This window comes from Mycteria americana, chromosome 11 (assembly GCF_035582795.1).
Source record: "Mycteria americana isolate JAX WOST 10 ecotype Jacksonville Zoo and Gardens chromosome 11, USCA_MyAme_1.0, whole genome shotgun sequence".
Lineage (NCBI taxonomy): Eukaryota > Metazoa > Chordata > Aves > Ciconiiformes > Ciconiidae > Mycteria > Mycteria americana.
This window is the reverse complement of record NC_134375.1, coordinates 18,878,575-18,900,079: the sequence shown is the minus strand read 5'-3', so window position 1 is coordinate 18,900,079 and position 21,505 is coordinate 18,878,575. Positions and strand designations below refer to the sequence as shown.

Here is a 21,505-nt window from a genome sequence, read left to right as displayed (position 1 = left end):
GAAGGGCTCCTGCTGATAATTAGGAAATGGTTTTCAAGATTTTTCAAGATGTTTCTGTGAAGAATCAGAGAGACAATTGCAGCTGAGAACTGGGGAATAGGGCGTTCATCTAAGATGCAAAAAAATTACAACCCAGATCCCACCATCAGTACCTGCAAGGCTGGAAGCAGCGCTGAGCTTCCTGCCTGCGATGGGAACTGGCCGCTGGCTGTCACCCCTCCCTGCTGGTCACCTGCTGTCCCTCTGCCTCAGTTCCCCTGCTTGTACAGTAAAAGTAGTTGTGATGAGGGGGAAGCTACTGCTAAAAATGTACAAGCCTGAGTTGTGCTGTTATCCTGGAGGTGATTGCCTGTAGCGGGACTCGGTTCCCTTGGTTTTGTGTTTTAGTGCAGAGCCGGATTAGAGCTGTGTGGTCCATCCTTGCTCCCTCCCGCTATCCATGCGCTGCTCACGGTGATAACATTCCTGTACGTATCTCCATTAGCCGGCTCAACACACCGGCCGCTCCAAGGGGACTTACTTTTGAAATGAAGTGTGTAAAAGTTGACTCTCTCCTGCCCTGGGGGTCAGAGAATTTTCACAGATTTAAGCCTAATAACTGGGATTTGTCAAGCCCAGCAGACTGGGTGAGCTGGACAGCAACAGCAAAAGGGGGTTCAGATTACTGGTTTGAAAGGAAACTAAGTAATGGTAGTGAGTGCCTCTTGGTGCAGTGGAGGATGCTTAACTGCTCTGGTACACCTTCCTTTGATTATTTTTATCAGTACTATCAACTGAGGCTGCAATGGTAATTTTTCCCAGTTGCAAGTTTGAGGACTCTCACATGCTTCTCTGTAGCTTTTAGAGCAGAGGCACTTAATGAAAAGGGTGTAGCTCTCAAAGTGACCTGCCATTAAGCTATGAGTGTAATTCAAGTCCCTTTTTAAAGTCTTGGGCCAGATTCTGCACTCCCAAAATCCATACTATCAATATATGTAATTGACGTTGATGTAAACAATATCAGGACTGAATCCTTCTCTGCTCTGTCTTGCTCAGTCTTTCCAGCAGCAACATAACTAATTCTAGTTCTTGACCTGAATGATAACAAGCTATTAGTAAATGCTTTACTGACCTTGATAGCTGTGAGAAAAACATCATCTGAAAATATTTTCACCTTAGTTTGCTAGAAATTTCTTTCTAAGAAATACTAAGATACTAAGTAACGGAAAAGTTTTCCAATTACAGTTCTTTCTTACAAGTTAATACATTTTATTAAAAATAGCTCAGATCTGAATCCAACAGAGGAAACTTATTCCCAGAGGAGTATATGCTAACTGTGCCTAAATACATTTATTCTGTGTTATTTTTTTCTTACCCCATAGTTAGGTATCAGAGGGAACAGTGGTTGGTAGGGAGGTCAGGGCGCTTGAAGCTGGTAGTCCTGAGGTTGCACCACTCTGCCACTGACCTGCTCCTGAGCAAGCCAGCTCATGGGTTTGGGTGTCCATCCCGTAAAGGTGTCACAACTGCAGTGACCTTCCTGCGGAAGTGCTGCAAGAGCTGTCTGTGAAGCTTAGCTGGACAGCTAAACTTCGTAAGGTATTGGGAGATAAGGTAGCGTTACCCTGTCCTGGAGAACGCTCTTGGGGTGGAATGACCCGGAAGCACTTCTTGACGCGATACTGCGAAACAAAACCGTGCCAGCAGTGAGGAGGGTTTGGCATGGCTGTGTCACACACAAAATCCTTCCAGACAAGGGATCTAAGGGCAAATGTTTCCTTGCCCGTGATAGGCGTCCACGGGTTGCTAGAAGGCCTTCTCCCTTGTTGGGCAGGATAAGCACTGTGCAGAGATAAGAGGGTTGGCAGTGATTTCAGTGGGCAGCCTGACTTCCCATGTGGTTTATCAGTCTTGGCATCAACATTTTACTTCCTGCCATTTTATTTTCTTATCGGCCACCCGGATTTCACCACATTGTTTTTCTAATTAACGTCCTTTCTCTCCCCTGCCATGATGGCTGCGATCAGCTGGAGGCGTTCTATTCCATATTCACCACCGAACAGCAAGACCATGTCAAGTCTGTGGAGTACCTGAGGAATAACTTCCGACCACAGCAAAACCTGAACAACAGGAAGGTGTCCAAGTCTGCTGTGAAGGATGCTTGGAGCCAAGATATGACAGACATCTTGGAAAATCCACTCGGCACAGAAGCTTCCAAAGGTAGATTGCACTTACGAATTTTGCGCTTGACTAATAGGAGAATTTTTGTCTACTTTGTCATCAAATGGTGTCGAGGATAGCTGTGAGCTACCAAAGAAATAACATGGTGTACTCAGGCATTCCTTGTTGGTATGTGTCAATAGATTAACTAATCCTCTGTGTGCCTGCAATTACGTGTGAAGCTTGCTCTCGCAAGGTGCCATGGCAATAAAGCCCCAGAATATGTGAGTCTCAAACTGGCGATGTCCCTGTTTCTGCCGACTGGCTGTAGGGCCTTAGAGATGCCTGACAAAAGGGAAACATGAAGGGACAAGGTCAGAGGTAAAATTTCGGCCCCGTTAGCACTGACTCATTGGGTGTTTGAATGGGAATAGAGTATCCAGATGTGGTTGTGGGTTTCATTTTTACAGTAACAAGACTTTTGAAGAACCACCGACCTTTTAATTCCACGTTTGTATCAATCTGTCGGTAATGGTCACAGGGGGAAAAAACTTCTTCCTTACAGGCAGGTGATCTTCTAATGTCTTGCTGAAGTGTTTCATGTGCCTGTTTGTAGAGCAGCTGGCGCTCGCTTCTGTCAGACACTGGATAATGAGCTGGGGGGGGGGGGGGGGAGGTTGCAGTCATTGCATTGGCACAAACAGCCCTGGCTAGAAGAGCACAGCAAAAATTCTGAGAGAAATGTGTACTGGATAAAATAAGACTAGAAATAAATATCATTTACTACCTTTATTTGCCTTTATTTTATTGAATGGTGTTATTTATAGGTAGGAGGAATGACATGTACTTCCCAGTCTTCAGTCTCGAGAAGTGCTTGGTGCTTAACCGGTTCTGGGTAGAGGTAAAGAAGAGGGGGGGCAGTTTGCCAGAAGGAAACAGCTAAGCAGATTTACAAGCTTCCCTTTCGTACCTGGCATTTTCACCTGGCCAGGCACAGAAAGCGTAGTTTTTAGAGGACGTGAATCATGAAAACAGCTGCGTTCAGCAACCTCACCCTCCCAAGAGAGTGCTGGGAGAGTGTATTTCTCAGGGCTCATTATTCTGTGAGCATGCTTATTTATATATATATAATATACACGTACACAAACCTCATGTACATTAAAGGCAGCCTTGGGACAGAGAATTTACATCAGAAGTGAGAAGGAGATCTTGGGAATGGAGAAACCCTGCTATGCTCTGATGCTCTGGCCTGCAGTTTTCAATCGGTGTTTTAACAGCAACATGTGTCAATATTTATTTCTTCAGTTATATCCTGTGTACATATTACTTACCCAGAACAGTGATGAAAGTTAATAGGTTACATTATGTTAAAAGTGACAAAACTGACTAGTTTTTATTTTGAGTGCAGCCAAGGTACCTCTGGTACATGTGGTATAATATTGAAGAAGATTTTACTGCTTTGGCCACATGCCTGCATATTCCTTGCCTCACTGGATGGTTTTTAAGATTATAAAAATGCTTTAGGTGATTTTCGCCCCCGTAGTAAATAGCTGAAACCCACAATTTTGACAGAGCATTACAAACGCTAAGGTCTGTAGTTAATGGGCTGATCTTGAAGTTGGAAGTGTTGATACTGAAGGAGCACTTGAATAACTGGAAAGATTCTCATTGACTTTGATCTTTAAGAACTCCAAGGCCCAGATTAAACCAAGCACACATGGCTTAGTTAACGTTATGTGAGCCAGTCTACAGGAGCAAGGGCGCTGCACAAACATTAGTCCATGTTTAGACAGCTTGGTGCCTGGGCGCTTGACACCTTCACATGCCTGGGGACTGGTTTCCTGAGCAGGTTCTCTCTGGGTCCTCTCCCATCACGTCCAGGTGCCGTAATGCTCTGTACTCGTGCCTGCCTGGGAATTTGAGCTTACGACATGCTCAAGAGAGACTCTCAGGTGGGGGGCATGCATTCCCCATTTCCCATGATCTGACAACATTCAGCGTGCCATCTAATGGCAGGGATGATGCGAGAGTCGGTGCTTTCTTTTCCCTTGAGCTTTTGCTATAGGAGGCTAATGGCTGGGCAGCCAGTCTTTTTGTACCGGCTCTGTCAACTTGTCACTTTTTGCGTTTGTGCACACCAGGGGACACTGAAAATAGGTGCATTTTTTTCATGAACTTAAAAATAAATAGGTTGCTGCAGTGTTGCTAACACAAAATGGATTGTAGTGTATCCTCCAAAGGTTACAGGGATGAGTTATAGCTGTTCCAGAGATATAACATGTGGATGTTTCTGGCCCCCTCTTTGACAAAGGTGAACAGTGATGATGTGCCTGGTCCACTGCACATTCTGAACTACTGACATATAAATAAAATGAGTTGAAGTCGTAATACTTGAGTGAAAGCAAAACCTATTGTTTATTCAGCTAGTAAATACAGTACCTCTTTATATAGTGTCATTCATGCAAAAGTACTGAGAAGCCGAGTGCACGGAGCGCTTCTCAGCCAGACAGTCTAGCATACAAATATAAAGGTGTAGTGTGAGCATAACAAATTTATTTTATGCGGGTTCTTCTGCACACCTCATGGTTGCATCTGGATGCTTTCCACGTTGCACTAAGCAATGTGACCAATGGCTGTCACACGTTGGCTCCTGTCTACCCTCCCCGTGCTTAGATTTGTGTGTTGTAGAAAAAGGCAAGGTCACAAAAACGTGTCTTTTACTCGCTGCAAGGTGATACGGTTTGTGATGGTCTTCAGCTCTGGAGGGGAAGTTTGGATTTGTTTGTCGGTGTGAATTTTTGCAATTTGTTTCTTCTGTCACACTCTATTAAGTCTGTGGGCAGTATTGCTAATCTAGAAAACAGTGTAGCGTTCGTTATGTAAGCCTTTCTTATTTTGGAGGGAAATGTGCCCAGAACAATTTGCATAATGTTCAGAATAATTTTCAGAATTCCCCGGTGAATAGGGAATTTCAGACCAGCACAAAGCGATGCAGCTCTGCAGTTGTCCATTGACAAACGTGCTATCCTCAACAGTTTGGCACCAAACAGGAATGTCTTTTCTCCCAGCTATCAAAGCTATCTCGGGTCACAGAACTGTGACCAGTAGCATAACCTGCAGATACACTGGAGGAAAACTATTTCTCACTTTATGCCTGTCCTCTGAGTATTTCCTTAGCAAAACCTTGTAAGTGGTGGCATTTGGTAAATAAAATGTCTTCTGGGAAAGGCTATTTTAGGTCAACCAAAACTGTCAGTGCATTTGGATCCAGTTTGTTAGCCAATATGATTGTTACCAGCCTTTTGTTTTGCAGTTACTCTCCTCTCCCTCCTCTTTTTTTAATTTTAAAGAGGCAATGAAGGGAGGGGCGGTGTTTTCAATCATCAGAATACAAGAGGGTGAAAATATTTTAGCTAATTTGAAACAACGTAGAGGGCTAATTTTTCACTTGGGAGTGAAAACTCCAGTTTTCCTTCTGTGTTAGTATTTAGCAAGAAGCGTTGTCTTTGGTTCCATTATCTCATTCCTTCCTCCTTTTGGCAAAAGCTGATTTAAAACAGTTCTCTTGAGGACTGCTCGTATGCCTGGAATAAAAGCATACACATAAGACCTTTGCTGAATCAGAGCCCGTGAGCTGAGCTTAATTCTTAAGTTGACCCTGGAGCTGTTTCAAGAAACCATACAGATCATCTTTAAATATCCTATTTCTGAATTATACCGTTCAGGATAAATACTGTTCAGCTATGTAATTGTAGCAACTGGTGGATTGATAATAAACCATCATACAACAATATTTTGTAAGAAGATGAAACTTTCAGAGATTCAAGATATACAGTGGATCATGCTGTTAAACCATGCAGATCATCAGGCCTGTAAAATTTAACAAGAGGGCTCAGCAGTGTTACAGTACTGATTTATATAAAGTTTTGCAAAGTTAGAGGTTCTCTGTACAGACATATTAAACCGGGAATATTCATCAGATACTGCAAGTATGAGTGACAGTGGCAGTGTTTGATTTTTTGCACAGGACCATCTCTGTTAAAATTGCTTCCTTTCTTCTCTGGCCTGTCCTCTGTGGCTCAGGACTGTGTTGCTCTGTCACATCACATACTGTGCTCCTGCTTTTTTGTGGGCTGCTTTCAAGCAGCTATGCTAGAGAGATTCCTAATTATTTATCAGTTTAATAGCGTACACTGCTCTTCAGGGATAAACAGACAGAATTCTTACATCAAAGTCCATCCAGTCCAAGGACCTAAGTCCTTACTACTTTCACATGTTGTCCCATCAAGCAGAGATGTATTTACAAAACGTTACCTGCTTCAGTAAAGGTGTAGGCACTGAAGCTCAGGAGAAAAAGGTGTTTCATTTCCTTGTTTTATGTTGTACCCCATGTGCAACAATATTTGCCCATTTAATTTTGCTGCTGATTAGGACCATCAAATGTTGTTTCTTTCTCTTTATGTTTTTTAATGCTGGGGAAAAAAAACAACAAACCTTTAACCTTTCTGTTTCATTAAACGTGCTACAAGCCTCACAACACTTAAACAAGCATCCCATGTGAGGGGCTCTTGATATCAGAGTTTTCTTTCACAGATGCCTGATTACTTCCCCAAAGGTGTCTGATTACTCTTTGCTGGAGTCTCAGATGATGCTGTTTCCCATCAGTGGGAATTCGCCTTAGAGTACCATCTTTAATTATGATCCTAGACTAAGTTAAATAATGAGCAGTCATAAATTCACTCTAGTAAAACTTACTTAGCTTTGGACTCTAAATTAACGGCTGGGACATTTCTCTAGTAGTGTACAGGCGATCATTTTCCTTACTGTTCTTTGTTAAGCGGTAGTGATATGCAGTTTGGAAGTCCTTGTAACTTAATGCCACTAAAATGTTGATAGAAGGTATTTGGGGTTTCCCTCTTGCATGCTTCGCACTGGAGGCATGGCTCCAGCTATCGACCTGCAATCAAAGGTACAGCACTGCTCAAGCAAAGCAGTTTAGTTCGTATTCACTATTTCACAGCTCTTGGCACCAGAAATTAAACTAAGGCCTCCTACGAAGGTATTGCCTTTTCTGTACGGTGTGGCATCCTTGCGATGGAGTACATCTCCACTGCAGCATCACCCAAAGTCTGAGTTCCTCTGGAGATTCAGTGCAGTGACATCATTTTGAGGCAGATAGTTTAGAGCATTGGCAGCAGTGTTTCTGAATGAGAACAAGTTATTTATCTCATTTATAGCCTCCGTTATTACTCCCAGTAATTTGTTTTTGCTTTCTAAATGCCCATGTTTTATTTGAACTCTCTCAAAACAACTTTGCAGTCTCTTCATGCCCTTGGGTTCTCTCTGAGAGGCCAAAAAGGGTGTTAGGCAGAAAAGTTCTGCTCTCACAGAATGTTGTTTATGTATTTTAGTCAAACCTAAATGACCACAAAATACTGTATAGCAATAAGCATAATCTATCCAAAACAACATTGTAAATGTAAATTTAAAATTATATATTATTGACATCTTAACTCGCAATTGCTAAAGCAAAATTATAGCTATTTATTTTCTTTAAATATCTTAGGGAAAACGAAAATAAGCAAGAACCTTTTTTAGTTAATTTACGGTGTGTTTACCATTACAGTTGATTGTTCTTATCCTTTGGAAGCACATGTTTTACAGGTTGATTTCTTCATAGATTAACAACTTTCCCAGCTTCCTTGGATAACTGGACTTTTCCTACTCTCCTTTTTTATTTCATTTTGTTATGAAGATTATCCTTTTCCTATTCCATTCCCCTTTAATCAGGTCAGCGCCCTACTACTGTGCACTGGTGCCGATGAATCTATGTGTCATTATGAGGATTTCTGCTGGCGCAGCAGACTGGCTCGGTGCAAAAGGTTGCACTTGAGGGTGGTAACACCGTGCTGCTAATTGCTTGCCCTGCATCATCTTTGCACTATGGACCTGCCCGGCTGCCACTATGCCTCGGTGCTCCAAGTAAATGTACTCACCTATTGCTGCAAGAGTCTCTTTCGATGTGCACCCCAAGTACCTGCTGTAATCACATTTTAGGCAGAAATTAGCGTGCTCTTTGTGCATATCTCATCTCTTCCACCTCATCCGTGTCTTGCTCTGCAATGCTGGATCCTCGTATATGCAGTTGTCTTGGAGCATGTCATGCAAGAGCAGGAAAGGACAGGCTGCTGCCTTCCAAAGAGTTTCAGATCAGTCAGGTGGAAGGCAAAGCGTTTCAGGAAAAAACCTGACCCATTTTGAGGGGGAATCAGGTACAGAAAGAAGTGGTACATATACCCGACATAGGTCTCATGCTTCCCCTCGCAGTGGCTCTGTTCTGCAGGCTGCTGTTTTCACCTGTAGTAACTTCTGTGTGGTTGTAATATGAGCAGCGCATGTGTGTGTGCCCGAATGTAGTGGGCAGCTTACCCGTAGATGTATTAATAAACAATTAAGTAACTGCTTGCACTTATTTAGAGATTATAAAGGGCCCAAACCAAAAGAGCAAGAGGAATTCAGTGTGAAACTTGAAGTACGGTTTGGGTTCACAGCTGCCACTAAAGCTGGAAGAGCTTAGTACTTGTAAGAGAACTTGATGATTTATTCCATTTACACTTGCAGGGAATTCCTTTCTGCACTGCCTACCCGCCAATCCAGCTGTTTGGCCCACAGAAGTACTGATTTGAATTTCAGTCTTGACAGTACTTTGGACTAGGAGTGCCTGCAGCTCATCCCTTGTGTTGGAAAAAGCCTCCAGAAGCTATGAATGGGAAGCTGCTTTCCCGGTCAGATTTTGGGTGTCCCTCAGGCACGTATCGGGATGCTCTACCTGCCCTGTTGGCTTGTTCTTCCTATGCTCCCCTGTCCAAGCAACCCTCGCCAGGACATTGGAAAGGGCGGCTTGGCTAACGTGGCAAATCCATGTCCTTCTGGCAGGAAATCCTCCTTCCTCCCCCTGTTGACACAGCACGTGCCACTGAATGCGGTCACACGTGCTGCCTCAGACGCGCTGTATAAATAGACACAGGTGCACGTTTTAAACACAAACCACCCTCTGTGTGTGCATGCGTGCAATATAAACACAAGACTTGTGGGGCAGATCCTTGTCGGACATCAGTTTAGCCCAGCATGGCATTTGATGGTGCAAGGCTGGTCTGCGCCCAGAGAATTCAGGCCACAGCTGTAGAAATGGTATTTGTGAAATATATGAAATATTTGGGCTCAAACACAACGTAGTAAAACACACAGTCCATGCCTTTCAGTAAAACAGGGTCTGTTGCAGTGATGCCATGGAAACTCAAGCGCTACAAAGCAAGCCATACAGGAATGAATCCAAATGCTGGTTGTGCGTTCACCTCGGGAAACGGGCGGGCAGCAGAGGGGCGAAACCCAGCCTGCCCAGACCCCCTCCCTCGGAAGTGCCCCGCGTGCCGCTTTGCTCGTGAGGTTCTTTCACAGGGCTCATAAAACAAGTGTGGGGTCTGTCGATGCCCCTCGCACCTTAAGAAACAACCCTGTCTGTTTGAAGCATAGTGAAAGGTAAGAGCAGGGAAGATAAATAGTCTGTCTCCTAGCTACATTCTGCCTGTGGATTGAAGTAGATCAACACAAATATTTGTGTGTACGGCATGCTCTGGAGCCTGCAAATGCCTGCTGGCAAAGTGCAGGCAAAGGTAAAGGAAAAATCCGTGCTTCTCTTTAAAGCAATTATCCTTATATATTAATAATGTCATTTATAAGCACTCCGAGAAGTTAACAACGTGCACTAAAGCAAAGCAAAAAAATTGCAAACGTTTAGTAAAAAGAGAGGGGGGGAAATGTTGTTAAGTATGCCTCTTAGCACTTTTCTATGTATTAAAGCCTGTGTTGTCTCTGCGTATGATCCTCGTAGTCTATTTGTTATCCTTTGGGAGCACAGCCCTTGCTGAACTCCGAGATTGAATCCGACAGCCCAAAGAATGCTGCTGTTTGTTATGGATCGGACTCTCTTCCCAGGCATCTCCACTGAGTCACGCCAATGCAAGGTAGCTGAATCTGGCACTGTATCACTTCCCTTATCAGGACGCTCATGGCATGGCACTGAAAGCAAGTATGAGTTTTCTTATTGCAGTATAACCCGTATTTCTGCATTTCAGGGCTTATTTAAAGTTTTGAGGGTCTAATAATGAGAAGGAATATGTATGTGTATGTGTGTGTATATATATATAGATATAGAGATATAGAGATATAGAGAGAGATATATATTTGAAAGTATTTTTCTTCCATTCTCTGTTGGTGGCATGGCTTTTGTCTTGTCTGCAGTCGGGTTCCTGGGGGCTGCAGCGCTGCGGGACCTCAGTGCAGTGTTTTGCCGATAGTGCAGGCATCGATGACAGTTTTTAGGCTTCTCTGAAATCAAGATGGGAAACGTGGCTGAACCGAGCATTGTTACAGCAATGGCAGCAAGTGGTCCGTCTGTCCTGAAGGACTGGTCCTTCCAACTCCTTCCCAGTGTTGGGGCAGAAGGGAAAGAAACACCCTCTCTCCCCCAAGGGCTTAGCCACCAACTTGTTTGCCCTTACAGGGAAGAAAGGCATGAAACCCCCATATTGACCTCTCAGTTTCTCTCCTGCTGAGCATGTGGGAAGAAATGCCCCATCTCCCGTCCTCTGTGCTCCTCCTTTGTAAGGGAGGAACACTGTCCCTGCCACCCATCCCATGCACACCCAGAGCAGGGGGAAAAAGGAGAGGAGAAGCAAAGCCCCTCTCACCTTACGGCCAGGAGTGGCTGCCCAGAGCAAGACAAGACCCTCGTTCCTGTCTTCTAGCTACTTCTGAGCAGTCCTGATCCAGTAATGGTCTGTGGGCACATCCTGATGCCGATGTTTCCTCCCTCCACGTGTGAATTGCCTTAGAAGATCCCTGCCCATCTCACCATGAGCGATTCAGGAATTCACTGGCCCATTGCTTTCCTGTGCTGAAAATTGTCAGGGTTTCAGCACACAACGTGTACCCCACAGTACCGAGGAGGGGAACGGCAGTTTTGCATTGCTGAGACATGCAGCGGGAGGGAGAGAGTGGGATTTTCCAAAAGAGGGCATAGCACATCTAGAAATAACTGCCTTTAAAGTAGTGACATTTTTATGCATGGAAGAGCTAACTTAGGACAGTTTTTAGAGAATTTTATGAATCCCTCTGAGCTCAGTGCCACTGGATTCATCATATGAGGCACCTGTTTTACAGGGAGAAGGTATACAAGAAATAACCAAATATATGGTTCTTATGCTCTAACTTTCCCTAAATAGCTCTTTTTTATAACCGCGGGTAGCATATGCAAAAAGTATGATGAAACCCAGAAAGTGTGGCTGGTTTTGCATTTCTGTCTTTGAAAGATAAATGTAGGCTGCTCTTAAAAAAAAGCTGTAATATTCTCTTACATGGCCTTTTTGCATTCATGGGTGTACCTTAATACCAGTGGTTAATTTTTGCAAAACAATAAGCCCCTTTTTTGTCTTTCAGATCTCTGAAATAGAGCTGCCAGGAGCTTTTGGATTAAGCTTTATCAGGCTTCAGTTAGGAAAGCCTCGTGGAGGTTACGTAGCCAAATACAACATACAAATCAAATTATGGGAGAGATGAATGCAGAGTTGTTAAATTAATTTTGTTTGTTCCAGCCCATTGGAATGTTTTTAACATGAATAAAATAATTCTCTGCTGTATGGCTGGCCTGGCCAGCACTTAGGACTGTATTAGCATGCTACATTTGTCTGCAAGTGGCAAACAGGTTTTCTCCAGGCTTGAGTGAGCCTTGGAAGACAAGGCTAGCCAAGATGCTGGCTTGCCTGCTGCCTTCCCCGGCGAGCTGATCCGCAGAGAAAAGACTGTGTCAAGCTCCCAGACAGCCCCGCACATGGCCAACAGCTGGAAACGCCGGCTGAGGCTGCCCTGTGTCAGGTCAGAGGGCTTCCTCCAGATGCACGCACGCAACCATCCTTCTTCTGCAGGACTTTTCCATAAGGCAGGAGCCAGCTTGTTTGCCAGGTTCCCGGTTCAGGTCACCCCTGACAGGAGGGTGAGGGGGTTCTTTCACTCCGAAAGGTCCGAGGCATGCCATGCTCGGGGCATCGCTGCCTGCCGCGAGGTGTGTCCATGGCACTGTCAATGCGCTTGCCTGTTGAGTGCCTTCAAGATGTAGCCCTGTGGCCCTGGTGAGGCTTTTCTGCCTCCAGAAGTCCTGGCGTGGGCGGTCTGCTGGCCAGGACATAGTGGCTTTGGTGTCCTGCTAGACGTGTGCAGGGCCAGTTCAGGTATCTGTTCAGTATTGCACTACACCACAGAAAGACGTCCTGAAAGCCCCCTCAATATTTTTATTATCCTTAGGATCTGAATTTAAAAGAGATCATTAGTAACATTTTTTCTAAAAATAGCTGAGATTCTATTTCAATGTGAAATGATGCTGGTTGTTGGTTTCGGTTTTCTTTTTTCTCAAGCAGTCATGAATTCACAGGCTTTTTTTCCTTATTTAGCCTGGTATAAAAAAGAAAATGAAAAAGAAAAGCTTGTGTTTCTTTTCAGTGTGTCCTGATTCAATTCAGAGGAAGATGCAAACTTATCCCTCCCTATCCCAACCCTCTTTCTGCATTTCTATTTGTCCTTCAGCTGCACATTTTGCAAAATCAGTAGAGGTTCTTTAGCATCTAAAAAAAAAAAAAAAAGAGAGGAGCCTGCAATTCTTTTAATCTTCTTTCAAAAATCCAAGGCACACAGAGTATTGAAAGGAAAATTAGATCTCTGGAAAATGCCAGTTGTTTTATAGATGGTCAAATCATTACACTTTTTTTCTTGCCTTTCAGACATTTGCTACGTTATTATGTATCACTTTAATTAAATCATCAAATTGAATTATTGGATCAAATGGTTTTTTATTCCATTGTGTCCTGAGCAGGTTTGGTTAAATTAATAAAACCATATGTTTCATTTTATAAAAAAAATTTCTTTTCTGCCCATTCATAAGCTGTTAAAAAAAAAAAAAGTGGCTGAACAGAAAAGGTTGGTTATTACTTAATTACATCAGGTACTGCTATGTGCCTTGGAGTAATTGGAACAAAGTCATACTAAGTCATGAAAATTTTGTAATATTTACTGTGAAATAGCAGTATTGTAAATTCAGTCCCCTTTTAGCTGGCTGTGAATGAGGTTTGTCCTCGTCAAAACTTGTCTCAGTGTAGTCATTGGAGTCTCTCAGCTGCTTAAAAGTGCTCATGACCTTCTTGCAATCAGGGTGCAGGGTCAGCGAGGGTCTCGTAACTTCGAGCCTTGAGTCTCCTATTTCCCTTGGGAAATACCCACTTCTTTCCTCCGATTGGCATGAGCTATTCCGAATGGCATCAAAGCTGGCTGCAAAGAGTGGCATGGAATAGAGGATGTGACAGTCCCCTCTCCCTAGGGTGGCTTGGGTTCCTTGTCTGAAAAACAGCTGGCTAGCCATGGTTCAGAGGGGTATTGCAATTAAGGTAGCGCTCTCTGTCGCTCGTGAAGGTTACCTGGTTGAATTATTTCTAAAACAATTTGATGCATGATTACTTTAAATATATAAATGTCTGCATGTCCTCCTGGAGGAGGAGGACTGGGTAAGACTTTTAGGTCTGGGTAGTCCTTCCCCCTGGGCTCCTATCTCTGATAGGATTTGAAAAGGTGGAGTGATAAAGCCTGGCCTGGCATTTTGAAGCATAATTCTGTGATGACAAAGGGCTTCAAAGGGGGCAGTTATGATTTATTGGTGCAGTTATCAATAAACAGTGGTGTCAGAATTGGTATGTCTCAGCGGAAAGAGGTGAGCATGGAGAAGGCATACCAAGGATCAGCAACTACTTTCACCTGTGTCCTCTCGGCCAGGTCCTGGCCACCTTCGTGTCGTGCTCTGCAGCACCCTGGCTCTGCGGGCTCCCAGCAGAGACCAGGAGGGAGCAGGAGGGAAGGGGTCTGCAGGCAGCAGGCCACGGTGTTGCTTCTGGCTTTGTGGCATTGCCAGCAGCATGCTGGTTGGGTCCCTTCAACTCAGCGTAAATAGAAACTCATATTCGTTTTGTCAGCCATTGGAGGTACTGCAGGGTTTGTTTGTTTTGCTGGATCATGCTTCTGGGTTAAGCAGAAGGATCTACTGCAAAACTCCAAGATTGTCACCACTCATGGCAGGAGCAAACACCAAAGATCTTTCCTGCCTAAGCGTATTTCTGCAATATATACATTCTCTTGTTCAGGCTAGCTACAAAATGTGAGTTATAACTGCACAAATGCATTTGACAGGTATTTTTCTATTGTACTGGTAATATTGGTGTTTACAGCATTTAATCATTTTTATTTAGGAACTGTAGCTATTTCAGTAATGTAACAGCAGAGCTACATGACCAACCTGCAAGTCCAGGAATAGACATTTCTGCCAGTCTATAGGAATAGACATTTCTCCCCTTCGGTGCTGCCAGGACTCTTTAGAAGTGAAATAATGGCCAAATATACATGCAGTCACATACCTGCAGAGCACAAACAAGCTGAATGTGTTGGCTTTAAATGGAAAAGTTGTTTGGGGAAAAATAATTCTGCAAACATTGTCAGCGTGGTGAACTGGGTGACGCTTTGACTTTCCCTGGCAGAAGAGACCAGTTCCTTTGCCACAGCACATATGTTTAGGTATTGCTGCAAGTGATTTTTCTTGGTTCAGAGTTTATATTGGGAAAGAGAATGTGAGAATCTGTCCTGAATTGTGTATTTTAAACATGATTTTTAAAGCTTGGAAAAAATCTAAACTGTTTATAGTTGGGAAGCGCATGATGTGCTTTTTCGGTAGCATATGAGTGCCATCTAGTGTTCTTCATTAGTACCCTGACCTTTGCATTTCAACGGCTTGAAAAGAGTTGTCTTCAGTGGCTGCCAGTGGGCTGTGCACACCCCACTCCTCCTCAAGTGTACGGGCTTGGCTTGCGCCTGGGCTTGGTCTTCCCTGGAGAAGTTTGGGGTTTGGTGTCTGCAGTAAGCAGAAGCCATGGTTTTGCCCCCTGGTTAAGCTGTTCCTATGCTGATGTCCCTGCCGACTTAAGCTTGAGTGAGGAGTAACTCGTGCCTCCCCACTGCAGGCAGGGTCAGGAAGGCACGGCTTTCGGAGGCTGGCTGGAGGTTCCCCTGCCTGTTATGAGGAGGAGATGGCCAAGGGCCATCAAGTGCCACTCTTCCCTGTGCTGGTGGTACTGACAAACAGCTGAGAATCTAGGAAGGAAAATAGAAAGAGGAGTATAAAGTAACTTCTGCTCATGTGCAAAAATGTACTAGGCTAAGAGGAAAATACTGACCCAATAGTGTCACATTTTCAGAGGTTTCAACTATTTCCAGGGCCTGCAGAGCACTGGAGTATTTACCCCCTTCACAAGGCAGGAGACTGTGGGCCAGGGAAGCTGGGGCTCAGGTTGATTGTACTTCTTAATGTTCCAGTGCCGAGCTCTTAAGTGACCGAGTTGAAGTGTATGTGCAAATGTCAGGACTGAAAGGAAGTCGAGAACTAAGCAACCTGCCTGCAGAGAACGGATTCTCTCGCTCCCTTTACTCTGGAGAGCAGAAAGCAGCCGCAGGTGGTATTAAATCCCATTGGTCTCAGTGGATTGCAGTCTAAGCTACTACTGTAGGCAAGGGCATTAAAGAAAAAACCTGGCTCTTAAGAGTGAGGCACAGTTCTTGCTGTTTGTTTTCTCTCGGTTATTTAGGAGAGCTTCATATTTTTTCCTTCTGTTTTTTAGCTTGCAGCACTCCCCCGGTCAACATGAAAGTGCAGCCTGTGAACAGGACAGCGTTACTTGTAACCTGGAACCAACCAGAAACCATCTACCACCCTCCAATCATGAACTACATGATCTCATATAGCTGGACTAAAAATGAAGACGAAAAGGAGAAGACTTTCACCAAGGACAGTGACAAGGACCTGGTAAAACCCACACCATCGACCCCAGACATATGTATCAAGCTATCCTTATATTGTTGTTTTCTCAGTAGAAGGAAGTAGAGGAGGAAAGCAGTTGTTACCTTACGGACAGGCTAGAGTTTAACTCGCAATGAATTGCTATGAAAACGTTCAGCATTAGTTGAACGTTGCCTAACAGACTACCCAAAACACTGGAGTGTGAATTTATAGTGTATGTGAGTGCATAAAGGACTAAATCTGCAGACACTTTTTCATGTACTGTTGCTGAGAAGCAGCTGGCTCGGGAAGTAGTTAGGCTCTGGCTACCTTTTGGCTTGTGTTCAGCTCACAGATTTTCACATTGAAAGCCCGATCCCCCAAAATCTGCTCCTGGGCTCAGGCTTTTCACTGTGCATAGCCCCTTGCATTCTTTGGAGCAGTTGCTGGCAATAAGTGCTGCCAGCAGTAGGAGTTGCATGGTCAGGGCTAGAAGATTATTGCGGAGTGGCCCTGTAAAAGCACTGCCTACGTCTGGCACTGGGAGAAAAAGAGGGAAGAGCAAGACAGTTCCAGCACAGATGGAAACACCGATCTATCTCCTCCGTTTAGGGTTTGGTCTGCTTGTCATTCTTGTCTAAGTGGAAGCAAGTATTGTACTGGTCTTTAACAGTCTCTGCATATAAAATCAAAGTGACATATTCAGGTTTGAAAGGCCTCCATTTATTGTTAATCAAAGAAAGCCTCTAGAATAATGAAATCAGTAATTGTATATGCACATGAAAAATGCAGCAGCACAGAGTGTTATTCCTAATGACTGTTACCATACTTTTTTTTCAAATACACAGTCCTCTGGGCCCATTCAATCAGTTATACAATAATACTTCTCTTATTCCCTCAGATGAAGATTCTTTTACTTCATTTCCATTTATATTTTCAATTTCCCCACTAGACATTGTTATCTGGGTCATATTAGGGAACGATGTGCCTCACAAAATCAGAAAGGAATCTATTGAAAGGCACCCAAGGTTATGATGTATTGTAACCTCTCTCTTGTCATAACTTGACACTTTTAAGGGAGATTTTTTTTAATCAGGTATAAGGAGGAGAGCCTTAATCAGCAAAAATGAGGTGGGCACAGTGACAGCATTCTGTTTTATGTAAAAGAAATAATTAAAAGTGCAGGGGATGTGATGGAGTGATAGCTTGGAAATAAATTGCACTGAGACCCTGTGCTGTGCAGCAGAGCTTGGAGGTTAAGAAAGCAATGACAGCTTAGTCTGTTTTAGGGGCAAAAGAAGAAGGAAACTCTTTTTCAAAGGAAAGTGCAATTTGCTTTCAGTGCTCTGGCAGAGGCAGCTGGGCTGTCCCATCTTGAAACAGAGCTAGACAGTGTTTTGCTACAGAGATCACTGGTATTTCAAGTGACCCACACTGCTACCGCTGCTGTCTGCTGCAAGACATGAACTGATGTGATCGTGGACTAAGGCAACACAAAAGAGTAGCTGGGAGGCAGCAAGGCGGTGTCTCAGGTGTAAAAGTAGGCAGAGGCATCCCAGTCCACGGCGCCGAGCCATCATATTACACAGGCCACCAGCATCAAATTGCCACAGCCAGTTTGCTGCAAAATAAATCGTCAGTTTGAACATACAGTGACTTTTCTGAGCTTATCCCAGGTTTGAGACTTGGACCTCCACCTATAAAAATCTCATTTTAATTCCTGTAAGGCCAAATGATTTGAGGTTTAGGTTTTTCTGAGGAGAGCGGAGACTTTCAGGCATGAAGACTGTCATGAGAGTAGATGTGGACGTGTTCATTTCTTTCTCGTGGGCAGAGTCAGCAAAGTCCGGGTGCATCCCAGGGAAGTCCTTTGACCTTGGCCTTGCCCTCTTCCAGGGGACCAGTGAATATTTTTGTTTAGAAATAAGTTTGTCTTACATGGCAGAAATGTCCTGTGTTAGCACAATGCTTTATATATTTCAAACTGATCGTGGACAGTACTGTGGGGGTAAAAAACTGAATAATATCTATTTTTTTTAAACAGAAGGCCATCATTAGCCATGTCTCACCTGACATCCTTTATCTGTTCAGAGTTCAAGCAGTTTGCCGAAATGAAATGCGTAGTGACTTTAGCCAGACTATGCTCTTTCAAGGTAAAAAAACCACATACATATTTTTACATTATGACTCTTTGTGTGTTTAACGTTTTCTTTGCAGAATGCAATATGGTGTGGAATGATTTCAGATGTTTGAATGCATGTAGACAATGCTAATTTCAAATTGTGGCCAGTGACTTTATCAGAGTCCTATTTCTAGTGGTGGGGGTTTGCCTACACCTCTCTGCTGGCAGGGTTCGTCAGGTTTTAGGAGAATTCAGAGCTTTTCTTAGTACTAGTTTTCTAAAACAAATTCATCAGAGACTGCTTATGCATCAGAGGCACAGCTATAGCAGAATGTGAGTCTGATCGGTGTCTGTTTTATGTAAAGAGGAAAGGAGATCAGTCCTACCTTGACAACCACATGTGGAGACGTTCAGGTTTTACCATGCACACAACCTCAGTGATTTCCAAAACATACATATTTAAATGAAAGCTAAAGAACTGGATGCTAAGCTGTCCTTTGTTACGGATTTCCTTTTAAGTTTATTGGAGAAATCTTGTAAAGCTGAGGTTTGGTAGAAGAACTTGATGCTTTTTGAGTTTTTTAAGTGCTGAAGTTTTGCTCCTTCCTAGGAATTTATTACTACTATTAAGTAGGGCAAAATTCACCTCTGCTGAGAGCACTCCCTCCCACTCCAGTTTACAGGTATATAAACCTCAGAATGGGTAATGGAAAAACAAAACAAGCAGAGAGTTAAAAATTTAAATCCTTAAGGTGAAGCAAAGAGTTAAGTCACTTGGGTCTGATGCTGTGTATGGAACAAAATAGGAGAGGCATTTTTACATGTGATTTTTGGAAAATGTGGAGGTTTTAGTCCTATGCTGTTAGCACTTAGCATCTGAAGGATATCAAGCTGTGGACACAATTTAGTTCTCTTCCGGTGCCATGCCACAGCGTTAGCAGTATTGCGGGGAGAGCAGGGATCGGGCAAGAAATGTCCTGTCCAAGCAATATATCATATGTAGCTCTCAGTTTCTTAGTACCTCAGCATAGTGTTTTGGACATCACTTTAAGTGCCAGGCAGAAGTCAGAAACTTGTATATTACTGATTATGGCCTCTTTCGGCAGATAATAGAATGGAAAAATTCTTTGAAATGTGACCACGATACCTATTTAATTACAGTTAAGAGTAAATCATTACTGACAGTTTTGCTGGATACTCTTTGGGTACTCTAGCCTAGCATTCAAAGCAGTGGAAGTGATACACGCATCTGCAGTGGGAGTCGATGTTGCGTTTCCTTCCATGTCTCCCCAAAAAGGATAGTTCTTCTAATCTTTGGCTGTACCCAGGATCTAACCCAGAAAAAGAATCCACTTGAGCTTTCAAAACATTATTCAGAGGCTGATTATAGTTGTAGTTGAGATAAATAGCAATAAATAATCATAATATTATCATAAAGGCAGAAAAAACTCTTGTAATCAGCTGCTCTTGCTTCCTGTGTAAGTCAGGACATTTCATCCAACTTGGGTTGGAAGGAGAGCATGTGTTTTCTGACAGTGCACTTAAACCGGCATTGCCAGGCCTGAGTAATTAAAGACAAACGAATCTGCCTTTAGACACAATTTCAAAGTAAGGTGAGTAATACGAAACGAGCCGAGTTGCTTTTACTCCAAACGGAGACCTGCATACTTATTTTGTAGTAGCAACGTTCAGCAATTGTTTGGCAATTTTAGCAATGCCTCCCTTCCCACTCCACTGACACGCTGTCGTTTCTTTCTTTCTCAGCTAACACTACTCGAATTTTCGAGGGGACCAGAATTGTGAAAACAGGAGTGGTAAGTTGTGGCCATAAATCTCTGTGGAGCGTGGATGGGCCGCGGTTGTTTGGGTGGCATTCCCACCAGGCAGCATTCCCACCAGGCGATATTCCCACCAGGCAGCATTCCCACCAGGCAGCATTCCCACCAGGCGACATTCCCACCAGGCGACATTCCCACCAGGTGATATTCCCACCAGGCAGCATTCCCACCAGGCGACATTCCCACCAGGTGACATTCCCACCAGGCAGCATTCCCACCAGGCGACATTCCCACCAGGCGACATTCCCACCAGGCAGCATTCCCACCAGGCAGCATTCCCACCAAGCAGCATTCCCACCAGGCGACATTCCCACCAGGCGAAATTCCCACCAGGTGACATTCCCACCAGGCGACATTCCCACCAGGTGGCAGCACGATGTTGTAGATCTGCAGCCGGACCGGGCTTTCCTGCGGAGGTGGTTGTTCAAACCCGCCACAAGAGGTTTTCCAACGTACCTAAAATATTGGAAGGGTTTTGGTTTTCTAGCTTCATGCTCTGAGAGGCTTTGACCTCTGGAAAATCAAGTGTTGAAAAATCTTCCCAAATATGTATTCAACCCATTTAGAGGGGATTTGCGATCTTAATGATGACTGTGGAAATAAATTTAAGTTCTTTTATCAACTGTATGGCCAGAAGTATATGCAACAGGAATAAGGCTTCAGGCACAGCATCTTTGCTCTTCCGGTGCTTTAAGGATAACCTGCTATTGTGTGAATAAAGCCTTAACAAGCTCTTTGTTTTAATTTTAATTCAGGTGAGGCTGTAACGAGTCACTGAAGCTGACTTTCATATCCCAGAATCAGAAATGTTGACACATTTACAGTAGAACTGGAATACACTGTTTCAGTTTTGAAAGCACCTTATCAGGTTATTTAACATAAACTATCCATAACCTAAATTTCTTGGCATTCGGTATACTGAATTGTTCGGTCAAATTTATGGACTGAATTCATGCTATTGAATTTACTCTAAGTACATTGCTTCTGGTTTTATTCTGTTCCAGCTTGATATACTCCCTAGTAAGGAAATAACACATACAAAGCTTGAATTTGAATGATTAATGTTTGTTTAATGATGTATAGAGGTATTCTAGACATATAAAATCTGCTGTCAAATTTTAATACTCAGTCCAGCTTTGAGACTGTGCATGCCAGCGAAAAGCAAATCTCACAGTGCCTTAGGGATTCACACTGATAAGTATCCAAAAGTTTAGATGCTTATTTAAAGTTTTGGCTTGAAATCTCTAAAGCACAGGTTTTCTTCTGAGACCTCAGGTTCTCTGTGATTGCAGCTGGTCAAAAATAACGTGAGAAAGCAGCCTTTCTTGGTTTGCTGCAGCATTTCAACTACACGGCCTGACTGAAACCGGGAATTGCAGAGAGATGCAGAAATGCTGTTAAGTTATAAATTTCAGTTCTAAAAATAAACATTTTACAGTTTTGTTCAATGTTCAGTAGCACCTATTTAACCCTTGTTTGTCCTTG

The 21,505-nt window shown here is 43.5% G+C and overlaps 1 protein-coding gene across 1 annotated transcript in view; it reads left to right on the top strand.

Moving 5' to 3' along the window:
• PTPRG (protein tyrosine phosphatase receptor type G) overlaps nucleotides 1-21,505 on the top strand; it is a 412,947-nt gene that overhangs the window by 313,270 nt on the left and 78,172 nt on the right. Inside the window, exons 8-11 of the mRNA XM_075514168.1 lie at nucleotides 2,007-2,199; nucleotides 15,903-16,087; nucleotides 18,105-18,213; nucleotides 19,947-19,996. Coding sequence (XP_075370283.1) covers nucleotides 2,007-2,199; nucleotides 15,903-16,087; nucleotides 18,105-18,213; nucleotides 19,947-19,996 — 537 coding nt within the window. The remainder of the gene's footprint in view (nucleotides 1-2,006; nucleotides 2,200-15,902; nucleotides 16,088-18,104; nucleotides 18,214-19,946; nucleotides 19,997-21,505) is intronic.